This window comes from Neopelma chrysocephalum, unplaced genomic scaffold (genome assembly GCF_003984885.1).
Source record: "Neopelma chrysocephalum unplaced genomic scaffold, ASM398488v2 Primary Assembly neopelma1_45, whole genome shotgun sequence".
In the NCBI taxonomy this organism is placed as follows: Eukaryota; Metazoa; Chordata; class Aves; order Passeriformes; family Pipridae; genus Neopelma; species Neopelma chrysocephalum.
Genome location: NW_020897704.1, coordinates 14,517,426 through 14,544,782, shown reverse-complemented (window position 1 = coordinate 14,544,782; position 27,357 = coordinate 14,517,426). Strand labels below are relative to the sequence as shown.

Genomic DNA, 27,357 nt, shown 5'->3' with positions numbered 1-27,357 from the left:
ATTTCAAAGCAGCAAAGGACTTAAGTAGGAAACTATCAGACACAGAGATGGCAGACTAGGAGTGCCAAAGCTTCCCAGTGATTTTCTGTGGCCATTTACAGCACGTTCAGAATGTGGACTTGTAATGATTTGTAGAAAGAAAACCCTTGCCTTTAAAACTTAGACAAAGAGTTTACTCAAGAGGTGACTTGGACTTTTCAGCTTGCAAAAAGTGGGACTGAGGTGATTGTGGAGGTCATGGCAGAAGGCTGACTGAAATATATAATTTCACAAATGACATGGACAAGGTGACTTTGAAATAATTCGATATTGTTTTTAAATATTAAGAACAAGGAAACGCCAAATGGAATTATGTTGGCTTTCTTTAAAACAAGTAAAAGATACTTTAGTATTTTTCCACAGAACACATTACATTGTAGATTGTTGTGAATGTCAAAATATAAATGGATTAAAAAACTATTCTATCAAAGACTATTAAATACTGTGATGTAGATACAAATTCTAGGTAAGGAGATTCATTCTTCTCAGAGACATGATTCTAGGTGACAGCAACTTTTGGTCTAACAAGTACAGACCCACATAATTTCCATTTACTAATATTTCTTCAATATTTAGTTATGAATACAACCAATCTGTGTTTAAAAATAGTGTAAGAATCTTATTACAAGAATATTTATAGAAGAAATGTAAAGATGACTGTGAACATAGTAAATCTACTTAGGACTTATCTGGGTAAATAAAGAAGAAGAAGAGGCCTGTTTTCCTGATTGGGGGCAGGAGGTGGCAGGCAGACTATGAAAAGAGAATTACAGATGTATTCTTTGTCAATGGGAACTTTTCAAATAAAAAGTATTTTAATATGGCGTAATTGATGGAACTCAGTTGTTTGTGTCAAAATGCCACAACAGTGTTACCTGGACAATAAAAACAACTCTAAAGATTTTGAAAGTAAACTTGACAAAAACTGATGTGCATATTCATTGCATGTTCCTCCATTTCAATCTCAATTTACTGTATTCAAGTAGCAATTCAGAATAAGTGTAGAGTTGTCATTCCACAGTGACGTGTGCCTGTGGAAAATAAGTACTGACTTATTTTCACAATGTAAATCTAATTTTGGTTACTTCTACCTGAAATGTTAACCCTTTTTTTCAAACATGTTCCATACAGCTGAGTCAGACTGAACATTTAGACAAAAATTGCTCTATTGTTTCCAGGAACAAAACTGGAAAACAGGGCAAGCCATTATTGTCTCCATGTTAGAAAGAGATGAGATTTTATCTTTTGAACAGAAAGTAGGACTGCAGGGAAAAATGGCATTAGAATGTGCCTGATGTTACCCATCTGTAAATCTAATAGGTGACAAAGGATGTGAAAAGATTTATTAATTTTGATCAATTCTATATGTTCATGCTGGAGTATGTCTTAACTCTTACACCTGGTCCGGTAATTACATCAGGCTGCCATAAACCAGAAATGGCTACAATCTTATGTTCCCTTCACCTAGTTGGGGCTAAGTTTATACCAAGTACCAGTACTTTAATCCAGATTTCTTCATATTTCTCTTGCCCCCCCTTGCTACAATCAACAAACGTGAAAAAGAGTGCTAGAAAGGTAAATCTAGTTCAGGCACTGCTTGGTTTTGAGGGGTCTCTTAACATCACTTATTTTGTGTGGTGATATTTATGATGCCAGGATAAATTACAGTTTATTAATAAATCTGGATTCACATTCACAAAAGTGGATTCACATATTTTTGTCCTAGTACTTGCATTCTTATTCGTTATAGATCCTTGTGGTCACAGCATTGAAAACTTTTTCACACAAAAATGCAAACTATCAGTTCATAAGAAGTCAGAGAATTTTTCACTTCATTATGCAACTGTTACTGTTACAAATATGCCATTTTATAAAGGATATTTTTAAGCTCATCTGCATTAAAATTTCCTTTCTTACTTTTCCTGCAGGAACATTGTATTGTCTGTCAGGCATATCCTTCTTTTGTCTTTTCTTGACTTACATTCCAACCTACAACTAGTTGTACATATATATATGCTTGAATGTAAACTCGCCATTCATCAAATGAAATTCAGTTGGAGGTGGCTGCTTCACTTACATTTCAAAAATATAAATAATTAATAGCTAAGATTTGTAGAACTAAGTGAAAAATAATATAAAAGTATGCAAGTTTTTATATTCCATATACATATTTTTAAAATATTCATTACTCTGACATCACTAAAACCAAATGATACATAGAAATATATCCATAATGATAGAAAGCTTTTTTTTTAATAGACAAAATAAATCATGAAAAATATATTAGATTTGTCACTGCTGTAGAAAATAACTTAAACAATCTATTCCACAGTTTGATGTCCAGAATTTTGGTTGTTAGCTTGGTTTTACTGAAGGAGTTGCTTATGTGAAACTAAATAACTTCTAATGGACATTTCTGAAAATTCTGGAATATGATTTCTATTTTTAGAGAACTGGATAACTGAGTAGAGATAAAGTAAATGGTCAGAGACATTTAAAACTAGTTTGAGCAAATACTTTGTCAAACTAGAGAGTGACTTTCAAAATGATACAGTGCAATAGCATTTAATGCAGTACTGAAGAAGGGGAATTTATATGTGAAAGTACACTTTTCATGTAATTCTTTCTACTTGACTACCTATATACACATGGTATTTTTTTCATAAATATCTGGTTTCATCAGTTTAAGGAGAAAAATATGCCTTTGTGGTATTTTCCTGGTTTTTTAGTACTTGACATGGAAACCTAAATATTAATGTTGCTCTAGAACTGTTGGTCATAAGCAGTGAATTTTCTGAGCTGAAGTTCTGTAAATATGATATGTCTTTAGAATAATATTGGCTAAATTAAGAAACGGTAGAGAAAGAGGTGGGAAGGAAGACAAAGTGATGTCTGGAAGTACCTCTAATGTTTTAGACATCTGATGGGCATTAATTTCACACATCTACCACTAGTCCACAGCCAACTGACTGAGGCATGTACCAAGTAAGCACCAGTATAACTGCACTCTGGATCTCAGCACCAACTTCACTCTACAGATGGAGTTTCTTTCCCTGCTCCACTGTAAAATACTATGTCCTAATACAACCACAATGATAAAGAACTAGATATTTTTGAGAGGGAGGTTATCCACAAATTAATAGCCTTATAAACCTCACAAAAATGCTATTCCTGTGTTCTTTCAGTAAAAATAGCTTAATATTCAACTGCAGTTATATTCACTCATACTTGAGTTTTAAAACTGCACTGTAATTGTACTTATAAACAATAAGAATTCTATAAGAAATGTGAAAAGACCCAATAACAATTTACTTTTCTCAGTGAGGCAAAGCTTTATTAAATTTTTCATGCTCGCTGAGAGCTAGGGTTTTTCAAGTGTGCAGTTAAAATGGGAAACTTGGAACCCTAAATTAAGCCCAGGGAGAAAAAGGTTTTTTGAGGTATAATTTCTATAACTGACTTTCTGAGCACTGGTGCTTAATTACTACTGATTAATCAGGATAGGTTAGAGTTCTTATGCCTTAAACTGAGAATTGTGAGTGATTGAAAAGTTGAAAACAATGTGTTTGTCTGTGAAAAGAAGCAGGTTTTTCTGTGCTGGGGCTGTGCTACAGACTGAAGTAGGAAGGACTGGAAGCTGTGAAAAATGCTGAAAGGGATCTTCAGGCAAGAAGCGAATTGAGGAGGCAGGATCTGGTACAAGACTGATATATAGGAATATTTGAAGGCAAGTTATCTGCAGAGGCCACAATGGGAAGCTGTTTTACCAGCTTTGATGGATACTGAGTTGTTTTTAATTTGCAGTATCTTGGAAGTCAGGACTAACACATGGACACACCTAGCTGGTTGGATAATCTACTGACACAAGAGGAAGAAAAACAAGGCATTTTGAGAATCCAATTCAAGGCTAGACTAGGCTAAACTTTATTATATTATACTAACACAAGTTATTTTTTAAAATGCACTTGCTATATCTGTATATGACCCCACCTGAAGTACTACATCCAGCTCTGGGGCCCCCAACATAAAAAGGACATGGACCTACTGGAGTGAGGCCAGAGGAGGCCACGAAGATGATCAAAGAGCTGGAATATGTCTTGTATGAGGAAAGGCTGAGAGAGTTGGATCTGTTCAGCTTGGAAAAGAAGGAGAAGGCTCCAGAGAGACTTTATAGCACCTTCCAGTACCTGAAGGGGCTACAAGAGAGCTGGAGAGGGACTTTTTGCAAGGGCATGAAGTAATAGGACAAAGGAGAATGGCATTAAACTGAAAGATGTAGCTTAGATATTAGAAAGGAATTCCTTACTGTGAGGGTGGTGAGACACTGAAACAGGTTGCCCAGAAAAGTTGTGGATGCCCAGTCCCTGGAAGTGTTCAAGGACAGGTTGGATGGGGCTTTGAGCAATGTGATGTAGTGGAAGGTCCATGGCAGGGGGGTTGGAACTGATTGATCTTTAAGTTCCCTTCCAAACCAAAGCATTCTATGATTCTATGAAATGTGTTATTAATACCAGAGATTAAACCAGTGAAATACGTAAGTGGATGAAGTGAGATGACAGGACAAAACAACAGATGGACCCTGCAAACACTTGTACATAATATTTGCATGTTTTCTTTATTCCTGTTTTTCTTTGGGGGAAAGAGTAAGCTAGATAAAGAACATCTTTGTTATTGGACAAAAGCACCTGAAAGAGAGAAGGAGTGCACTGAATGGAAACAGTAGTTTATTACAGTTAGGATCAGAATAATATTAATTGTTTTCCTGCACGAAGTGACCTCTTTTGTGAAATGTCTTTCTCACTGGAACAACAAGAATTTTGAACTTGCTTGAACTCAGACAAAATTTTAATTTAACTTCCGTTTCTTTGACAGGTGCTAAATCTGTTTGCTTATTCATTTTGAGAAATAGTTTAGGGTCAATGGTATTCTAGATTCATATGTTTGTGGTAGTAAAGCAAATAATAAAGCATATGTAATGTGAGTTTGCTTTGGTTTAAAATGCTCTTTTTTAGTGAAAAATAGTTCTCATAAGTATGTTGGGAGTGGAAAAATGCAGAAATAAACCATATTATTACTAGTAAAAGAAAATCCTGCACTTGACCTTATTAATCCGTAGCTGTAACCTTTACAGGTTATTTCTTTTTGAGTCAGATCTCAATGGCCAGTGTAGAGTGCACTGACTCATGACATGGATGTGTTCATTAACTCCAGCATCTCTTTTCTTTGAGCTTTTAGGAACAAGGAAACAAAAACCAATCTGTTTGTTTGCTATTTCATATTCATGCACTTTCTCCTTTCTAATGCCTTGACTGACAGCCTGGGTATGCATTGTCCAATGTCTTCACATCAAGCCCGTGACCTCAATTCACCTATCATTCACTTCCATCATGTCAGCTGAGCCTTTTGTGGATGTCCATTATTCACACACTATATTGTGTTATGATGAATTATCCTCTTGGGAATTTTAGGACATCTTAATCCCAGTCTGACAGAACTCGCTGCGATAAATAATTGACAAGTCCCTATGCTAAATGCAAGTACATCAGAGGATGTGGATTTTTGACAGCTTTTACTGAAAAAAAAGAAACAAGAGAGCATGCCTTCAACAGTGTTGAGCAGCTTCCATCTCTCTTTTTCATTTTCACTGGATGCTTTTCTACCAAGAAATTGCATGCAGCAGGGGATGGAGATTCATTATGATTTTTATCCTTAGTTGTTCTCCTGATTAAAAAAAAATATTTCATTAAAAAAACAATTATGGGGAACTTATTATAATTTAATCTCACATTAAATCTGGCCTCTTTCTTCATCCATGCATGTTAAGAAAAGAGAACTTTGTTTCAGAAAACTGAGTAGCATTTAAATGTGCATTTCCAGTGACAGCCATGAGTGCCTGTGTGCTGCCTGGCATTTAAAGAAAGGGAAATTCCTGATGCTCATCAAGCTGTGCAGGGGTGGAGAGTAAAGAAGGTGATGGACTCTTTGCCTTCTTGTACTGACAGCCTTGGACTGGCTGGAATGGCAGTATATAGGGAGCTGACAACTTGCTGCCAATTATTTTCTTGTGGAAGGAAATGGAATGAGCAGAGTCAAAACCTCATTCACTACGTCTGTGCTCTGCCAGGCAGTATTAGAGGGGTGATAAAATGTAGTCTCAGTGATATTTCCACCTTTCACACTTCATTGGGGTTTGCCAGGTGTTTTTGCACTTGGTATGGCCCTGACATGACTGTCGAGACTTGACAAGAACCACAGGTCTGTTCTCGTGGGGCTGAGTTATGGGGCTGACAGGTACCCCAGGGAATTTGGCTGCAGCATTTTTCCCATTTGTTGTTCCTGAAAAAGAGAACCACATGCTCTGTGCTTGCTGGAGTTCTAGTAGTCATCCCTCAGTAGCTGGCAAGCTCATAGTGAGCACACACTTAGTCTAAAAATTCACAGAACTTGGAAAACCATAATAGGTAAAATATCAAAACTGCTTTGAGAACAGATATAACAGAAACAACTTTCTTTTTTCTTTTTTTTCTTGTTTTCCCCTCCAGTGTTCCAGTGTGTCAGCTAGCTGGAGGAGGAAATAAAAGGAATATAATTAATTGTATGTTCTGTAGGATGGCTCCTTCATATCATCCTTTTGAGTCAATTGGAAGCAAGTGTTGTTGTTGCTGCCAGAGTGTATCCTTAAGGTATTCTTAGTCACACCTGAAAGAACTAAAACTTTAGACACACATGTTCTTTCCGTGGAAACTGGTGAAGAATGTCTCTTCTCATTTCATATAAACTGGGGTGAATGGAAGTTCATATTTATTTCTGTTGTACATGCCAGAGGGAAGAAAGCGCTGATTTAGCTGTGTTACACTGAAGGGTGTGGAAGCATCCATGTGAAATACATTATATTGCTTACTCTGGCCAAGACACAAAACTGCTTCCAGGGTTAGGTGAGTCTTGATGTCAGATCCATACTTGCCACTTTTTCCTTTTCATTCCTGTAGTGCCTATTTGGACCAGTAATTGTACTATGGATGTGAGGAACTGTTTTTTAACAACACTGTTGTTTCAATAAAAAGTTTTTCCTTCAGAAAAATGGCTGGTTTTAATTTAAAACAACAACAACAACAAAACAAACAAAAAAACCCCAAACAAGAAATTGCTGAAAAAATTCCTGAGCCTCTTGGACTATAGTTGATATTTAATTGTAAATGAGTAGAATAGGTCAAAAGTATGGTTTATTACTATAGGAAAATAATTCTTTTGATGTTTGCTAATAGTTATAAAGCTCATTACTGGCATTCTTTTTAAGTATATTAAAATTTCAGTTAAAAGATCATAGATACATATACTCACAAAGCAGACAGTCACGTATTTCTATTAAGTATATTAGTGGAAATAAACAAAAGATAAAGGTATTAAGGCTGAATTTTGTAAAGCTGGAGGCTAAGGTTTAATGTGACGTTTCACTATTTCTTGCATAAGATCCATTATCACATTTTAGCTGAGCATGTTGTCAAACCTTGCAGGAGAAGCAAATTCCCATCTTCTGAACTGTCAGACAGTGCTTTAATTAAGCTACAAAGCAACTATTCTCTAAAATAAAAAAAAAACATTAGGTGACTTCTCACATTTGAGTTCTAAGGCTCCAATTGACAATATAAAGTAAGGGTGTTGCCAGGTTCTCTGTGACTTAGCTTTGTAGGTTAGACAATTGCAGGCGTCAATTTCAGTGTGTATGTGTGAGAGAACAGTTTGGGTAATAGATGATAATGGGTTCAAGAAGAACTTTGTCTCCAGGATACCTTACTTAATGAGGAAACTGAGTAAGAATAGTGATATTGGGAATAATGTTATTAAAGCATCCCTTTTTTTTTTTTTTGAAATAATAATCACAGTTTTATTGTATCAGAAACTGTGACTCATTTAAAAAATGTGGCTCAGATTTCAAAAAGAGGTTTTCATTAATAGATTTTGTGATTGAAAAAGAATAGGAATAGAACTGAAAAGTTGTGTAGCTGTGTAATGCTTATATGCAGAACTCTACATATGGCACTGAGCAAGAATGTGAAAATATGTGTCTTAATGTGCATTTGGAAACAGGTCTTTTGAGGGATAAAAACACTGCTTTTAGAATTACAGGCAAAAATAACAAGAAAAATTGAGGATGATATGGTTTCAGTCAGAGTAACACAAGATCAGAAATCTTTCTGTGGTAAATATTTTAATTTTGAAACTAGATAATAGAAACAAATTGGAAATATTAATTAGATGTTACTCACATTTATTGTATTCTCATGAAGATCTTTACCTGAAAACTGTTGAAGACCAACAAGAGCTTCAGCTCTTAATGCATAAATATCCATTGTAAGATCTATTTGGCACAAGAGGGAAGTATGTAGTAGTGCAATTTGTGAGTTACAGGAGATAATTTTATATTTTTAATTATAAAATTAATTTTATACATGTCTGAGGCACATGGGTCTGCTCATAGAAAGTGCTACTGCATTAACTCACCCTCTTTCTGCTACCCCCTCCAACCTTCCCTGTGACATCTGCCAGCAATGTCTGACCTTGCTGTTATCTTGTAAGGTGGCATTTCAGTCTTCAGTTTATAATTGAAAGAGAGTGATTAACAGTCATGATGACATTTATATTAATTTGTAATTCTGAAAAACTGCATTGCATGGTTAAGAATACATCATTTAGGTTTCATTAATTTAATTGCAATTTCAACAGAATTTCAAAAAACACAAACCTTTATTAGTAGCATAAAATCAAAGCAACTGAAACTCTTTGTAAGCACTTTTTACTGGGGGGGGGAGAATAACACCTTACAAAAACTCATTGTCTCTCCAAAACAAAGAAACAAAAAGGCAGCTTCAAGTCAGAAAAACAAAAAAAAAAAAGATGCCTTAAAAAGGAAGTGTTTAGAATGTGTGTGGGTTTCAAGTTTTAGCTTAAAATTAGCTTGTATGTTTTCACACTAAATTATTTAGAGGTTGTTTTATATTTTGTTTCAATTTAAATGGAGAAGGAATTAAATAGAGCAGATATAATGAGATTTAAATAACTGAAGAAAATCAATTCAGCTCAGTCTGTGCTATTAGCTAAGCTACACTTCAAGATGTGCTCTAATATTGTGTTTGAACACTTATTCTTTAGGGATTCCTATTCTGTTCTGGTATCCAAATGCTTCAGCTGCATAAAAAGTTTGCTTTGTCTTGCTACATGCCAATTCTGCAGTGATTGCTGTGGTGCTTGCACAGAAATGGGTCCCCTGACTGGTAATGAGGCAGCACACATGCTGTAGCAACAAATAATAGGTTTCTTTGTAGCACGGAACAGTTTGGTTAACACACACTAGTAAGGAACATTTTTAATATGCGTAAAAGTACTTACTTGTTTGTAAGGCAATACTAGATTTCATAAAGCTGTTTAAGTACCGAATCTGGGTACTTTAGAGAGCTGTTAAGCTCTCAAACACAGACGTATTAGCATACATATATTCTCTGAGATTGAAATGGCGTTGTATACACATGAACACATATGGTTTATCGAGTCTCTGTGACAGACATTAAATCCTTGTATGCTGAGGGATGATAAAGTTTTAAATGCAGAATATGAAATTACAGTTGACAAGGGAGTAAAACTGAACAATAGCAGTGTAGATGACATGGCACTGAAATCTCCATCTACCTTGTCTTTTACTGTAAGTTTCGAGATGATGTGGATTTACTCCTAAAAGGCTTATTCACTATTTTACAGGGAAGATCAGTAGAATCACTCTATTTGAAAATTTGATCTTTTTCTCCTGACCATAAATTAGCCTGCTTTGTCTCAGGCAGGAGAGAAGACAGTGTTGCAAGAGGATAATGCAGAGCAATTAATTTTGATTATAATTATATAGATATAGAAGTAGTTCTTCAGGGAATAAATTTCTGGCATCTCTTCTGCCCCAGGCTTTCTCAGGTCAGCCTCATAAATGAAAGATTCATATGTCAGTGAACAGTGGATCTGGGCTTATCTCATCTATTTTAAGGTGGTAATGAATGTTTACATCCCTGCTTAAAACAGTGGAGATTCTGCTTAGGCCAAATATTTGGGAAACAGCGTATTTGGACTAGAATTAAATTGTCTACAGATTTAACATACTTCTAATAAATCCTAATAATTTCTGGAAGTTACCTGGATAGGGTAACTTCCAAGGGCTAATAGGGCATGACTGTCTTGTGCTGCAGCTTCTCAGATTTGCCTTTCATCCTTCTCACAGACAATTTACCCAGGATTTGCACCAGTAACATACTTTGCTTAGCATTCATTGTATCATCTGAGCAGTGTTATTTCCATAAATTAAAGATCAAAACAAAGAAAACAACCGACAAACAACAACAGCAAAACCCAAACAAAGCTAAAGCTGCTTAATAAGCTACTACTGACTGAGCAGATTTTGGTACAATGTTGTGGATTCCACTTAAATCTGACAACTTGATTGTTCAAAAATAATGAAGAACAATATTTCTATGACATTGTCAAATGTGCTATACCTAGAAACTGCATATTTGAAAAATAAACATTTCAAGTATTTTTAGGAAGCATGACCTCCTATTCCAAACTGGAAGATGTTTTCTTTCTGAGACTTTTGACTAGGTTTATGCTAAGAGGGGGAGGGTAATAACAAAACATATATTGACGATTCACATATATATTGAAGATTCAGTTCTTAACCCACTGCAAATGTCATTGCTTAAGGAAAACATAAATATTTCTTTGTATGTAAAACCAATCCCATATAATATATAATTAGCCACTGAAATAAGCTTAATTATTGTGAAACTGTTATATCAACCTGGGAAAAGATTCAGTTGAACAAAGCTTTCATTTTATTTAAATGCTGTGAAGTAAAATCCTTGTTTGGTAATATTCACAATTCTGGATTGACTTGAACTGCTAGGAAGCCTTCTGTGAACATTGGAAGGTATTGCCCAAAGTGAAAGTGCTTCTTTCCTTTACCTTCTACTTAAAAAAAACTAGCTTTATTCACGCTTGCCAAAAAATTCAGACATAGGCACAACTCTACCTGGGAGACATTGGTGCAAATCATAAGAGATGATACCTCAGAAGAGGGAAGGAGATCCTTAAGGTGAGATTTGTATTCAACATGAAGACCCTATTTTCTCAGCTTTCTCAAAAAATGTCTCATCCTTTACATTGCTCAAAGACTAAAGGAATTCTCTTTTACCCTTTACTTCAGTCAGAAGGCTGTTTGTTTTGGTTAAGGTTGGGTTTTTTTCTTCAGTAAGTATGGTGTAAAAAAGTTTGCTATAACTGGAATAAGAACTTACAGCATTTTGACAGTCATAGCTATAATGACTGCAGTCAACTCACCTTGGAATACTCCATCACCCTATACATATCTATATATAAACCTATCTGCTAACAGTAGGCTAAAAACTGTGCATAAAATTACCTATGCAAGAAAATCAGAAAGGAGAATGACTGATGATTCAGGGAATAAAGAGCTATTACTCTTAGAATATCAGGATCTTTTGAAGGTGAGAAGGACTCTGAAATCAAAAGGATCAATTTAAACAGTGTACAAGTTACTTTAGATAAGGTGAGGGGGTTTTATTTGTTTCTTTGGATTTTTTTGCTATTTTTTCTTTCCTTGATGTTTTCTTGAGGCTAAAAGCACAGGAATTAAAAATGCTCCAAACTAATAAAGTAATTAGTCAGCTGAACACTTTACCACCTAAAAAAACTCTGAACACCAAACCCTATTATGATACTGTAAAGAAGGCATCTGTCTAGACTATATGCCCTAGCACAAAATAATGATTTTTCAAACTATTTACATTATAAATATTTGGGGAGTTTGTTTGTGTTTTTGTTTTGTTTGGGGTTTTTGTTTGCTTGTTTTTGTTGTTTCTTTTTCTTTTCATTAGTATATATTTTTTACTTGATAAAGCACTTGGAGGAAGATATGTGCACTTTACATACACATTTCAGAAAATAAGCATATGTTTTATGATGCATTTCTTACTTTATTATGTAAATACCATATAAAGATGTTTTTTACAAATTCAGCGGAACGTATGTAGTGTAACTCAGTGCTACATTCTACAGCATAGAGTACCTGTAAAACTCCAACACAGAGTGTGTATTAAATCTCCTTTCCAGAGTATTTTTACACTGCTCAGTAGTCAGTGACTTTGTTTCCAGTTAAGTTGCTAATCAAAGCTGTGATCTTTCCAGCAACTGAGTGCTTATGTGATCCAACTTTAGTTTTTGTTGGATAACAACGTACTTGATGTATTGAGATCCAGAGCAGCTTTGCATTTAAGTAGCTTCTCTTTGAATTGTAGTTATAAAAAATCATGAGCTGGAAGTTGCCACTTTCTTCTTTTTTGACTTTCTGGGCACTCTGGATGTTAGCTGCCAGCTTTTCCATGGAAGGCTTGTGTCAGAGCACCAGTGGCTTTGCTGGTGCAGCTCCCAACTAATGCAGTATACACATCAAAATCTAGAGGTTGTTTTCACGGAGACATGTCTTTTTCTTTAGCATTAAGAGTCACTTTCCAGCTCAGATAGTAGGGGTTCAACATTTCAGTGCTGCCAATGACCTGAATGGGTTATAAAGTGTAAGACTTCTCAAATATTAATGTTTCATATGACAGGGAAGTGCCCAGAAGAATCTACCCTTCCATTTACAAAAATCATCTGTTTGCCAGTATTCCTTAAGCATATAGCCCAAATACATTCCATGAAATCCTACAGGAACACCCTGCAGAGTTTAAAAAGATTCTAAACCTTTAACAATCTGCCAGTCTTTCAAGTTTCAGCTCAGGTCTCTTAATATAAGACTCAGATTGATTTCTGAAAATCATCTGTGCTATCTGGTGTTCCAGTTTAACGGGACTGTGGAATAAATTCCTACCTGTGGGCAGGATCTATGAGTTTTTAAGTCCGACTTGGATCAACTGCAGTCAACTGCATTATACTGAGTTAGCTACATCAAAGGCCCCGTCTGGCAAGATACTACCAGATTTTGCTTTAAGATATACTTGACATTCTTGACATGTGCGTTTAGTTTATCTTTTTTTATAATTATGTCTTAGCTTTTTCTTATTTCTTTCTGCTGTTCACAGTTTGATTCTGATGATGGTTTTCAGGAAGTAGCTCTAACTGGAATAAAAGAAAACACACTTTTTGGAGGGTGCTAAATTTGTTGGTATGGTTCAATATATTACCTTTATAGAATAGAGGCATGTAAGACCAAAAAATAGAATAAAATAACACCAGATGTGAAAGTGACATGAGAAGGATGCTTAGGCAATGTTGAGATGGGATAATGCTTCTTGACTGTGTTCTTTGAGGTAGAAGGTGGCAATTAGATTTTCATACAAAGAAAAGTGTGAGACATCCTAATTAAACACCTTTTGGTGGAAGTCATCATACATAACCCAAACCACTTGTAGTAGTTCTCAAATGTGTTGCCTGTGAGGGTAACACTAAAAACAATCCTAATAGTTTTTTTTCTTTTCATGAAAATTGGAAGGAAGTTATGATTTGAATGTTGATTCACATGTGTGCAGTACTTGCTAACTCAATCAAATACATTTTTAAGCATAGATATAGGTCATGTACATAATCATAATAAATGGTTGACAATAACTGAAAGGAAAATACAATGGCTTCACTCAGAGGATAAATCTTATGGACTTAGATGTTACTAGCACCTAACACTAATGTTTTGTGTGACTTTGGTCACATCATGTCATCTTTCCATTTTACTTTCCTTTATGTTAAATACAATTAACAATATTTACTTCTAAGTGGATGTGAAAAGTTATTAAATACTTCTGTAACCATGGCAATACACAATAATTTTAAAGCTGTAGGTTTTAAGATGAAAAATGATATTTTTTCACATGTAAGTCCATTTTAAAGATCTTAGAGTGTAGAAATATGATTTTAATTGCATACCTTAATCAGGTTGGATTTTTTTTATAATCACAAGAGTGCCCAGAAATGGACTGTGCTGCCTGGAACAAAAAGGTGATAGATTGTCTAGTATATGACATATTTATATGTCATAAAAAATGATGCTGAAGAGAAATAATAACCAAATGTATGGAAAGGTAAAATATACCATTTTCAGCATTCTCACCTTACATTTTTGTCGACTTTTAATTATAAAATGCTTTTTACATTACCGTCTGAAAGAATTTTCTGTTGGAGAGTAAGAACATAGTAAATCCCATGTAGTCCTTTACAGAAAAGGAATTACTAACGAAGGACATGAATTATTCTTAAAGACTTGACATGACTATGTTTGAAAGTTAAAACTTGAACCTCTCCAGTAACGAGAGAATGTTGGGAGTGCAACACTTCTTTTAAAAGATATTTGGGAAAGTTTAGAAGCAGCACGTTATTACGCTCTGTGTAATAAGAAAGAAAGAAGGCGCTTTGGGTGTCCTGTTACGCCAGGTCAAAGCCGGGCATAGGAGCAGTGGTGTGTTTCCAGCATTGCTGTCATGACTGACACAGGATCTCTGGGAAAATAAAAATCGTTACGGTTTGCCAGGAGAAGGTCATTTCCCTTTGTACTCAGTTTTCTGCAGGACTCACATTTAAACACTTCTTATTTCTTTTGACTAGAATTACTTCCATTAGGGAAATGTTGCCTGAAAATAGCATGCAATATTAATGTATCATTTGTTTCTGCTGTTGCCAACAGTAACATGTTTCCTTGGCTTTCACCCCCTGACTGCTGATGAGATCAAGTTGATTATTCAGCAGCTATAGCCCACCACCTGCTCTATTTTTTAACCTGACATGCAAAGCTGTTGAGACACTCATGCCTTGTTAAAGCTACATTTGTTATTCAACTGTAGTTTTAAACAAATGTATGTGTGTGTGTGTGTGTGTGTGTATGTGTGCGTGTGTATTTAAGAAGTGGATTAATTTTTTAACAGACTTGTAATAAGTCAAATTCATGATTCTATTTTATTCATCTGAGAACTGAAGATGCTGATTTTTTTCTAAGTTTGCATTTTGGTTCTACCAGTCAAGCTCTATATTTTATTATGAATAAAGTTGCGTTGTTCATAGGCCCATTTCTGAAAAGTCTACTGCAGAGTTCAGTGCTATCTCAATCTTATTATAAATCATTAACTACATTAGACTTAATCATTATCACTTATGAATGTGTCTTAATGAAATAAAACATTTCAGTCCTATTCTGCAGAGGAAGAGATGATAATGAGCTCTGTTCACTCTTGTTATTTCTGAAAATTCTGGGTTTGCCTCTTCTTTCTATAAATACCTATGAAACTCTGAGAGAACTTAATGCTGTTTCTGGTGATGTGGCCAAAAGAGATATTTGCCTATCTCTTCAGCAGAGATTTTAAATTGCCAGCTTTCTGAGCTTCTTTTGGGATTACAACAGCATTACATCAAAATGCCTTTTGTAGCACACAGTGTGAGTAAATCCAGAACTCACTATACTTCTCTGTATGTAGTGTTTCCTACATAGTTGAACTCCACTTCTGTAATTCTAGCAGAAGCTATAATTTTAAACCAAAAAATACAGCAAGAAGTATTTTGAATATACAATATTTATTTAATATTGTTATTGAGTTGTATTGAATGTAAATTGATGTAATTTGATATATATTGTTATTAAATTCATATGAAACTATAGCATTCTTTGAAACTTTTTGTTCAGTTTGATTATATGATGAGACAAAATGTAACTGCTGATGCATGCCCTATTTGATTAAAGATAACTGACTTCATGAGTGTTTTTCTTGTATAAGTGATGCCAACCTGTATCAATGTTTTCTTTGCTTTGTCCTTTGCAAGGAGGTATTTGCTTGAATTGTTCTTTTCCCCTACCTTTTTTTTTTTTTTTTTCACTGGATGCTTACTGAGGAGATATTAAAGAAGTTCTAAAGCAAGTTGAACTACATATAAGTTAATTTTATTTTTTTTTAAGTAAGAGGAAAATTACCTTGTTGACATTTTAGAACACTTTTTTTGAAGGGAGTTATTTTGATATTACTAAAAATAAATTGATTTAGTTTTCTCCCCGAGTTTCTAGAAACTACCCGAAAGAAACCAGGGTAGCAAGGCATGCCTACTCAATATACATGTCATCTTCTAATCATGCCTGTGAAGTTAGTAGCTCAGCTGTGAAGCTTAAAAGAGTTTCCTAAGGCAGGCAGTGAGCTGGAACTGGTGGTGTTATGCAATTTGTGATTTGTCAGAGCAGTTGGCAATTTCAGTCTAATGGTTTCAGCGTGTCCTTCACTTTGAGCCTTTTTAAAAATATAACACTAATGTGACTTGCATTTAAGGCATATGAATTATTAGGATGAAAATGTAATAAGCTCTAAGGGGTTTAAACCTCTGCAAATGAGAAGTATAAATTATATGTTTAAAGAAGTGGTCTTTCACTGTTTTTGTACAGCACTCTAGTAAGATTTCACTGCTACATGACATTTGCAGATGCATTTGACAGACTATTTCTTACTCTTCTAATAGTTTTTCTTCATGCCTTTATGTACAGTTTTTCTACTCTACACCCTTGTCTACCAAAACTTTTTGGCACTATCAAGCTGTCATAATATTGCCCAGCTTCTCAAATCTCCTCAGTCCACACATCCTAGAAATATACTCTGGCTTGGGAGTATAAATATGGAAATGATGCTTCTCTGCATTCTGATGAGAATTTCCTACATTTCTTGTTTCTGTTTAATAGTAGTGGAACATAATTAATTTGTACACTCATACTGCACCATATTAAGTTTTTAAGATATTTTATGCAAGTGATATTTCATACCTCATGTACTGGACTTGGTAGTTCAGTAGACAATTTTTTGCACCCTCTGTTCTTCATTGTGACTATATTTGAACTGTTCTGTTCTCTGGTACTCAGAAAGGTGCCCTCCAGCAATGACTTTGCACCTCTGATTAACTTTGCTGCTCATGTAAAGTTGCTTTTCATTTTAGGATTATGAACATTAGAGACCAAGCTGAGCCGAAACCTCAGCCTAAGTTTTCAGAAAGCTACAAACTGGTACTTGGCCCATGCAACTTCCATAGGCTGTGCACTCACCTAAGTGCATATCCAGCTATACCACTTTTCCAGAAGTTTAAATGTATGGGGTTTAGCTTATTTAGTTAGTTATTTAGTTATTTATACTCCACTGATCATTTTCAGTGGGGTATATAGCTCCAGCTCTTCTGTGGTTTGTTTTCAGGATCGAAACGAAGGCTGTTTGACAATAACTGTACATTTGACTACTTCTGAAGAATCTTAGATTCTTACTAAAACTTAACTGACAGTCCTAATATAGTGTAATATATTTGAAAGACACTTTCAACACTCTTTTAGAAGTACTGCCACTATGTCACTTTTGTCTTCTCTATTTGTTAATTTGCTAGTGTTAGCTAAATTCTTAAATCCACACAGTAAGAGAAAGGAAGAAATAGAAGAACTCTTTCTAGTTCATGTTTTAGAAAGGGGCTGTTTTTATGTAGTGGAGAAGTGTTAGTGACAAATGTTCCTTTGGTTTTATCTTTTTTCACTTTTCCTATAAGATAGTTTTGTCAGACAGGTGATTGCACATGACACTTTAGATGTCAAAAGCATATGTGTGATGTATTCATTTAGGGCCTCCCTATTTCGGTTTTCCCTGTTAAAATAAATATCATTAGTTATGTTCACCTGCAATATTGTAATCTCAAGTACTCTAGGCCAGATCCGATTTCCCATTGATTTCTGATCTTATTTAGACCAGTGGCTTGTTTGCTTTGGAACTGGAAAACTACGAGAAGAGTAAAATTTTTCTGTAGAGAATCAGCCTTATTTTTCCTTCTTTCATTTAATTAAACAATAGGAATAAAGGTTGTCTTGAATCATAATGATTTTCATTATAGCTTGTAACAGATACAGAAATCCTTTAAAGCCCTGTTTTCTAAATATGTGAAAGGTGATAATAAATTTTTTCCATTAGGTTTCTTTTTAGCCAACATGACAGCCTTGTGTAGGATATGAGGTCATCTTTTTAGAAAAACTGATTAAGAAGGTCTGAAATAAAATTACTGTTCATATGAATAAAGCAGAAATGGCTTGAAATGCATTAGACAAGCACACAAAATGGAAAGAAATTTTCTGCTTATTGTTTAATTGTAGCTGAGTTTTGTAGTCTACAGCTGAATTAGAAAAAAATAAATCTAGCATTTTACGTTGTTTTTAATTGTTTGTAAAGTGGAAGAAAAAGCTTGAGGTGTGATTTTGAGTTGTGGTCCAAGCTCTTTGAAAAGTTGTGCTAATTCCTGATTGTCTTAAATTATATATATATTTAGGCCAGTAATTTATATGAAGAGTGCTTTGGTAAATCTCACAATGTCAGCACACCCCTAATATACCCTTTTTCCGTATGAATATGACTCAACTGCTGCATTAGATGTCAAAATTGAGACTGTCCCCAGAGAGTAGCTGAGTAATATATCGTACGAATTCTATAGAGAGTACAGGACACTGGTTATAAACATAATTGTTCTGTGACCTTATATGCTTCAGATATCCTCATTAACAGAGCACGGATCAGATTGTCATCATGTGGCACAGCAGATGCCAGAGTAAAGAGAGGCTGTTACTCCACAGTGTAGATACATGAAATAAAATCAAGATGCAGATGAGACAAAAACCAAAACCCTACTGTTGGTCACTGTTAAAAAAAAAAAAAAAGACAATGAAACAAACAACAGCCCCCCCAAAAAAAACAAACAGCAAAACAAAACCAAGAAAACCCTTAAAAATACGTTTAAAATTCTGATTACACTTATACTGAAGATTATGGCATTTACATAATGGAATACAGAAAAGCATACGTAAAGATGTAGGGAAATATGTATTATCATGGAAACTTATGTGTTTCAGTGCTAGTGATCAAAATATTTTTAAAAGTAAACAAAATTACTTCAAGAAGAAAATATTAAAACGTATGGTTACAATCTAAACCAGAAAAATTAGATGTGTCTTTGGTTCAGTCTAAGACATTCGTTTATGGTTAATGCCATCTTATGCAAAGTGATGTGCCTGAGATTCATCAAATCTAGGTCAGCTATTGCAGGGATAATTACGAATGCCCTTTTGTATAAAAAGGTCATATAGGAAATATCTTTATAAGAGTAACATGTAAGAGGGTAATCGGTCCCTATTAACTCCTCCCATGCCCCACTAGGAGAATGGTCATAAAGGAGAGAGAAGTAAATCCAGCTGTGTTTGTATGAAGATTATGGTCTTGCTATCCCTAGCACATCTATGCTCACTTTTGGACTGATGGCCTTCCAGTTTACTGTTGTTTGTTGAAATGACACTCTCTTGAGACAAACTGGGTGATCTTTTTATACAATAGGGTAATTCATGGATATTTGGATAATTCATTACCAAGACTTCTTTTGAAAATATACCACATACCATGCACATAAAGACAGTAGAATCAAGGCAGAAGAGAATAGTTCTAATTTGGTTTAATATGGAAAGTAACAGCTTACTGAGATGAAAATGCAATCCTTTAGAATTTGTTGATCTGTTTTAAACCCATAGTGAAATAGGCTGTATCAGTCTTCCACTGGCACTTCAGACACCTTATCTGAGTCTTACAAAATCTCTTCCTCATCCTGTAATTCATGTGCAATTCATAATCAACTATGGAAAAACAATATTTTTGTTTCAGATACATATATGAAAACTGTGTCTGAAACCAATTTTACACATACTCCTTATGGCTTTCATGCTGTTCATGCAAGAAAAGAATTTTATGATCAGTGTTTGAATTTCATTGTGTGTTCTACATTGTTCTGTTTAAGCTTGATATTGATATATTCTCCCTGGGTATTTATATTCTTAAAATGACCTAAAAAAAATGCATAGATTTGGTGTTTTAGAAAGCTTGTAAGGCTACTGATAGCTAATAACTCTAAGCTTACACATTTTATAATAGCTTAATATATCAAGAAGTAGTTGAATATTATTTTCAAAGAAAATACTTAAAGGAGAGTGTGAAGCACGGAGAAAGAGATTTATTTCATTGTACTGAATATAATTGTAATTGGGCCATTTGCTGACAGAATCCTGTGCTGACTAGGAAGAGATAAAAATATGACATATACGCAAAAAATTGAAGGCTGGAAGATGAATAGGCCTTCCAGGGAGTTGATCTTTACCGATCAGATAAAGATTCTTCAGGTCTCTCTCTTGCAGTCTGTGCTGCATCAAAAGCTGCCTTTCAGAGATAGTAAAGTGCACTTGGAAATGGGGGACAAGACCTTCTAAAATGGACACTTTGAGATTGATGGCAGCTGGGCTTTCGGTCTTTATTTTTGCTGTTTTGCTTTTCTATTTTTTTGTGTATGTAATCTTTTGTAATCCCTTTAAAAGTTAAAGAAAGGTTCATAGGCTGATGGAGTGAATAACAACACTTGCATCTTATCTATGTTTCCAGTAGCTGCTTTCCTTTAAAGGTAACTGTTCTCTTTGAAAGATTTAGGGAAATCTAGTAGAAGGTAACTCTTGACTACTTTCGAAGTTTGATTTAAAATACTTTTTTGTGGGCAATGAATATCTTTCAAGGGATATTATTTTTTTTAATTGATGAGCTAAGTATTCTGAAAATTCGTGAAAATAATACACCCTGCACACTGTTTAGAAAACGAGAGAGCAGTTCTTATTAAAAAAAAAATAAAAAAAGGTAAAATTAAAAAAAAATAAAGAGATAGATGTAATTGTTTAATCTAGGAAAGTTATTAAACAAATGCTTATTTAATCACAGTGTTTTCAAGCACCTCAAATTTGACATCAGCTACTGTGTCAATCACACTGGCTAAATCTGCCATCAGCTCTTTTGATCCCTTACTTAGAAGCACCATGTCACAGGTGCCAGGCATCCTACAAAGGCACATGAATAGCTGCTACAGCATTCTGTTAGCCTTTGCAGCCTTCTCTTCCTGGTCACAATTTCTCAGTTTATCTACTACTTCAGAGTAAATTCACTGCCATAGTCTGAGAATCTGTATTCTCCAGCAGACTGTACAAAGTAGGGTTCTTTAAGACAGAATGTTTCTGTTACATCTTGGTTTTGTTCCTTTTTCACTTTTTAGTGTTGTTTTGGTTTTGATGCTCTGTATCCAAAAAGATGATGTTAGATAGAGCTTCGTTCAAGACATGAAAACATCTCACAGCTTTCATCTTCACAGCACACAATACACAGGCAAGGAGGAAGAAATGATTAAAAGCTAATATGCAGAAATATTGTTTTTCATGTTTGTTTTAAGCCATTCCTTCTTATTTTCTTACACATAAAAATTTGAATTCCAGTATTTTAGTATTTGCTGGAGAAATCTGTGGGGACCTGCAGTGGGTCATGGTGTTAAAGAAGCTGTTGCCATATTAAACCCTCATTGTAACGAGAGGGAGAATGGGAAGTGCCAGATGTCAGCCGGCTGTTGTGCAGCTTCTCTGTTGGTGTTCTCCAGAGACACTTCCATGAAAACAGGGAAGGCCAGACCTGACATTTGCATACCTCAGAAGGAAGCAGACACGATTTCTTTGAGAGATGGAAAATTAGTCCTCCCTTGTGTCACAATAAAGGGCACAGGTAACTTGCGTTTGCTTAACCATCTGGCTATTTTTGACCCCAGAGTCTTGATGTCTTACTCTGACTTGTAACAAAGCTCTCTATGTGGAAGGGTGAATTCGCAGTTATTAGGCTCCATGTTGCTGTAGTAGCAATGTTTTCCCTGCACAGAAACGAAAAGCTTCTGAAAACACCTTAGCTTCGTTATACATATCTATATCTATCTATATCTGTTTAAATTTTATACTCTTATCTTTCCTAAAAATATATGGTATAGCACAGGATAGAGTGATACAGGATTTTTCATATGCAGACTTTGTATCAGCAATGCCTGTATTTTAAAACACTCATTTCTTGAAAATTAAATTCCTGCCTGATCTGTGTCCTTGTAATAGCCTGCACATCAGTGTTGCTAAGGAGTGTTCTGCTGGAGATGAGCTCAGTCATCAGGTTACTGTAGTAGACTGGTCTCTGGGAGTTGATTTTGTATGGTTTTTCCATATGCAACTTATATAGCTGTAGAATCCCAGGATTTTCTGATGCAGTAATAGAAAGTGAAAATACAATATTTATCCCCATTTTGAGAGATCAGATATCTTTTTCTTGTGACCACTCAACTTACAGATTTACTCTAGTCCTGGCTAACAGCCACTCTACTAACTACTTATAACTTGTGTAGCATTTATAGGAGTTGTTGATCAAATGAGGACCTGTTTCATGGAAAACAGTACTGGGGTTGATATTAAGTTGGATAGACTTTAATTGTCTCTCACATACAGAGTACTAGGAAGTACCTTCTAAATGTACATTCCAGCTAAACTGTTGGACACGTTGGAGCTAAAATTTTGAAAAATTTATCTAGTAGTTGGAACAAAAAAAAAAAGATTATTAGACAATAGAGCAAAATACAGTAATGCAAATGCATTAAGCAGTGATGAAGAAATCAAAAAGGTATCTCAGGGTGTTGCTGGAGCCTGGGTGCATAGGCTTGTGGTCATGTGTACTTCCAGTAGGGTGTTGGCTTTGGCTTTTTAGGAGTCAAGGAACAGCTGTTTTCTAATGGTTTATTATTTTTTCTAAACTGGTTGCTTGTACTTTTGTATGAGCTTGAGTACCTTTAACAGAGCTCTGTTCATATACCCAAATAACAGCTTCTCGTTTTGGGAGATATTTTAAATTATAAAGGATGTAGATATTGCATGTAGTGTTATTTTACAAGGTTGCTTAGGCTGTTAGGACGGGTTCTAACTTCAACTTGACTGAAAAATTCTTAAGGAGAATAAAAATACAGTATCTCTTTTGTGAGGACTATTTTTATTCCACATTTGAGACAACAAAAACATCCCAAAACATCTTCTTTTTTTAAAAATTTGCTTTAAGCATTTTCATTTGATAGTGAAGATATGCTGAGGAATCTACCAACAGTGCTGAGGAATTTCAAGCTTGGCTAGAGTTTTTCCATGCATAATTCCTAGTAATGTTAATGGTCAGTATATATTTTTCTTCATAATTGATCTATTAGTTAGTGCATTTGGGTTCTGCTGTCGTTTGTGGTTATTTAGGTACCTTAAGGCAACGAAGAGGAGGGTGAGGGAAATCTGAGGGCAGGGTTAACTGCAGCTATTTACACTTGCAGTAAGTGTTATATCTTGCTTAGCTACAGTCTGATGAAATATGACTTAATCAGCTTGAACTCATCAGAGGATATACAAATTTAGATGCAGAACTGGCTAGATTAAGTGAAGAAATTAGAAGGAAAAAATTATTCTAGTGTATTACAAAAAAACTGAAAATACTGTAGATGCTTATCCAGTGCAAAAGTTGCTGTTTTCCCACTGTAATGCATGAAGTTAGGTTTTTTTTCATTAATGGGGTACTTGGTTCCTGTGGAGGTACTTCCAGAGGGCAATGCCTGTAAGATGCTCGTATCTTTCTGTTAGCTAAGAATCATTTGAATTGACAATAAAACAACTGAGTGGGGACACATTTTGTGGGAGTAGAGCACAGAGGTTTATTGAGATTTTTCTGTTTTTATAGAAAGATTACAAACCTGAAAAAAGGAAAAGATCCTAACTTCTTCTTTCTGAAATGTATCATCCTGGTAGTTGTTAGAGTGGGGAAAAGGACTGCCCTCAGGGGATCAGGTAATACAGCAGTTGCCCTCTGGGACGGGTCTGAGGTGAGGTTCTGACAGCTCCATCTCTGTGGTTCTGGCTTATGTGAACTTTCTGGTCATGTTCCTTTTGGTTGCTAGCAAGAACTGACAAGGTGACTCAACTGAAAATGTGACTTACACCACGAGTTCATTTTGTGTAGGAATTGGTCTGAATATTAGAAGGATCGTCAAACTTACTGTGCACATACCGTTACACAGTAAAGAGTTTGCATCTCTACTTATCTGGTGGATATAGTCAGTCTATGTCTGTTAGAAAGGGACCATGACTCCCTAAAACAGTTTTTTGTTTTGTTTTGTTTTTGAGGCTATAAAATAATTTACTTTTAAAAGTGAGTCACTCAACAGTTAGAACATGGCTGATTCCACATGAAGTACATTCACATGAGGTAGCTGCTTCTTCAGAGTGAGCTGGCTTGCTTTTGGGATCTGTGCTTGCCTCCAGGGCTGTTGGCATGGGGAATGCTGTGTGCAGCTCAGCTGGAGAACACACATTATCTTGGCAACTTCTATGTGCAAAATTATAGTAAACTTCTCATAAGCATGTCCAAACAATTTTTTTTTCAAAGACTTCTGATGTTGTATAAGGAGGAACATGTCATCCAACCCCAATGGTTGTGTCTGTACAAGAGATTGATTAGAAAAAGCATCATATATTTATTCTTGTGCACTGTGCTTTGCTTCCTGTGGTGTTTAAGTGGACAGACTGGATTTCATTCAAATTAATGTAAATGGGAAAAATGCCCTCTGGGAGCATGCCTGTTACTCTCCAGCTGCTAATTCAATCCATGAGACTGGACTCCAGCTAGTCCAAATTACTGAGTTTTTATGGGTCCCTAATAATCACATGGCTGTCAGTAGTTTCTATAATTGAAGCTAAATGATTTAATGGAGAAATAAATGCCCATAATGCAGTGTTTTAAGATTCTAATAAGTACCTGTCATTGGATGGTAGATTAAATTAATATATATAAGGCAAGGTGGTGTGTGTAAGGAGAAAGTATTTCCAGCTGGATATTAGTGGTTTTTGAACTTAACTAGAACTTCTTAAATGATATTGGAGTGGGGGTTAAGTTTTGTAACGCGTGATTATAGTACTTCAATAAGCAAATAATACAGAAAATAGCATTTTTGAAGTAAGGTGGTGCACCTTTATTCAAATATACACAATTTTCAAGTAAGTACAAAAAAGCATAGATATATATAATTTTTATAGAGAAAACATGTATAGGAAAAAATTAAAAAAGAAAGACTTTGCTATGTGAAGAATCAGTAAAGACTAAAATTTATGTCTTCTTTCTCTTGGTCTTCAGCGTCTTGCTAAAGAAGCAGAGAAGTACCAAGCATCACATCAGTGGAGGGATGAGTTTGGGGTAAGTTTCAGTTTCTCTCCTTCTAAAATTCATGGATTTTTCATCTTTGAAATGTTAACCATATTCTTACAAATATGTTGTTTGTATATCCACTATAGAGGAGTCATTGACTATGAATGGACATTTTGTTTAATTCTGCAAACAGAGTCTCAGTCGGGGTAACTAGAGATTAAAGTGAACTTTTCCCTTCAGAAGCTCATAGGGAGCTTCACAGGCCCAGGGATGTAGCTCCAAGTTGTACACAAGACATCTGTTTGTTTTGACACACAGGGAATGATTATAGAGAAGAAATTTGAGTGATGGTTGCTATCAGTTAAAAGTGTGTTACTCCAAGCACTGAAACAGAATCATGGAAAAGATTTTTACAAATTGTCTTTTGCTTATGTGGAGGGGAAAAAAAGCAGGAAGAAGTTTAATACAAGAAGGTTTGGTTATCTACAAGACTTGGGAGTCATAGACTGTTTTTTAGAATCCCTTTCTGTACTTTAATAACCATCTCTTCAATATTCTAGTGCAGCTGAAAGAGACTCTAACCTGGTCAAACAATAAATTATTTTCTTTAGTCATTTCAGACTTTAATGAAAACAAGTGACATGATTGTAAAATATACAACATTTATTTTTTATTACCAATCAAGCCAAATTAATATTGTGCTGCATGATTATAAGCTTCTTAATTTTAGGCTATGGTTCCCTGCTAAGTGTCAAAGTTATTTACTATGCCTTTATTACCTGTTCCTTTGGAAAAAAAGGCAGATGGTGCTTTTACATGAGGTTGCTACAAACCCAGACTGTGTTTGCACATCCACTAGAATCATAGTGACACACAGTTAAATGCACAATTGTTTTTTATAATGTTGTCATGGTTTAACCCCAGCTGGCAAGTAAGCACTGCACAGCCTCTTGCTCACTCCCAGCACATCCGGATGGAGGAGAGAATTGGAAGAGCAAAAATGAGAAAACTTGCGGGTTGACATAAAGACAGTTTAATAAGTAGAGCAAAAACTGTGTACAGAAGCCAAGCAAAACAAGGAATTCCATCAGCACTTTCCATGGGTAGGCAGGTGTTCAACAATCCTCAGGAAAGCAGGGCTTGTTTGCACTTAATGGTGACTTGTGAAGACAAACATCACTCTAAATGTCCTCCCTCCCCCTGCCCCCGCCCATTTCTTCTTTCCCCAGCTTTATATGCTGAGCATGAGGCCGTATCATATGGAGTATCCCTTGGGTCAGTTGGGGTCAGCTGTGCACCCCCAGCCTCCTCACTGGTAGGGCAGTGTGAGATGAAGAAAAGACCTTGACTGTGCAAAAGGCTCAGCAATAAAAAAAAAAAATCCTCAAATTATCAACACTGTTTCCAGCAGGAAAATTAATTCTGCCCCAGACAAAAGCAGCGCAAATTTCTATTCTGATCCAGTGTTACTCAGGCACTTGGAGATCTGAAAACAGATAAACTCTCTTAAGATCAGGACATACAATTCAGATAGGAGTGAATGGCTTTAGGAGTATAGAGAGGGTCTGGACACAGCCTGAATGCTTTTGAGTGTGTTCTCTGCTCAGGCACAGCTTCTAATACATATAAACCACAGAAAGCATATTCCATAGAGATGTTATAATGAGAATACTGCTAATCTCTCGCTCTTGTGAATAGAAAACAAAACCTGCAGGTTTGATGGGCTGAGTGCAGAACTGTGTGAATACAGTCAGAATCTCTTTCTACTCATTTTGATTCTATGGTACATTCTGGCATCCTGTCAACAACACTGGCTCAGACTTTGGATTTCTTTTTAACCTTTCCTTGCAGTAGAAGTCAGTAATACCAGAGAGGCTTCAGATTTTATCAGCATTCATTGCCAAGGAGACATCTCAAAATTATTTTGAAATGTTATTTTATATTAATGTTGTGGCTTAGGCAAACACTATGATCAGTATTGAAAAAACAAATGTGGTTGGATTTATAATAAAGTAACTGCAAACCAAGCTTGTACTTTACTGTTTTGAATTTGGATGAGAACCGTGTGCACCGTATAATAACCTTGACATTAGGTTATGCAATTAAATTTCAAATAAATGTATTAAGCCTCTTATAATTTAATTTGTTCCATTTTTGCCGGAAGTAATCTTTCTTCTCTTCTGGC

General features: G+C 35.3%; 1 protein-coding gene across 3 annotated transcripts in view; it reads left to right on the top strand.

Annotated features, from left to right (window-relative positions):
• The window catches only part of CACNA2D1 (calcium voltage-gated channel auxiliary subunit alpha2delta 1), a 383,935-nt gene that overhangs the window by 149,626 nt on the left and 206,952 nt on the right, over positions 1–27,357 (top strand). For all 3 annotated transcript variants that reach the window (XR_003533601.1, XM_027679464.1, XM_027679465.1), the window contains exon 4: positions 25,161–25,220. Coding sequence is in view for 2 of the 3 variants with exons in the window: in XM_027679464.1 (XP_027535265.1) it covers positions 25,161–25,220 (60 nt within the window). In the remaining variant the exon portion in view is untranslated. The remainder of the gene's footprint in view (positions 1–25,160; positions 25,221–27,357) is intronic.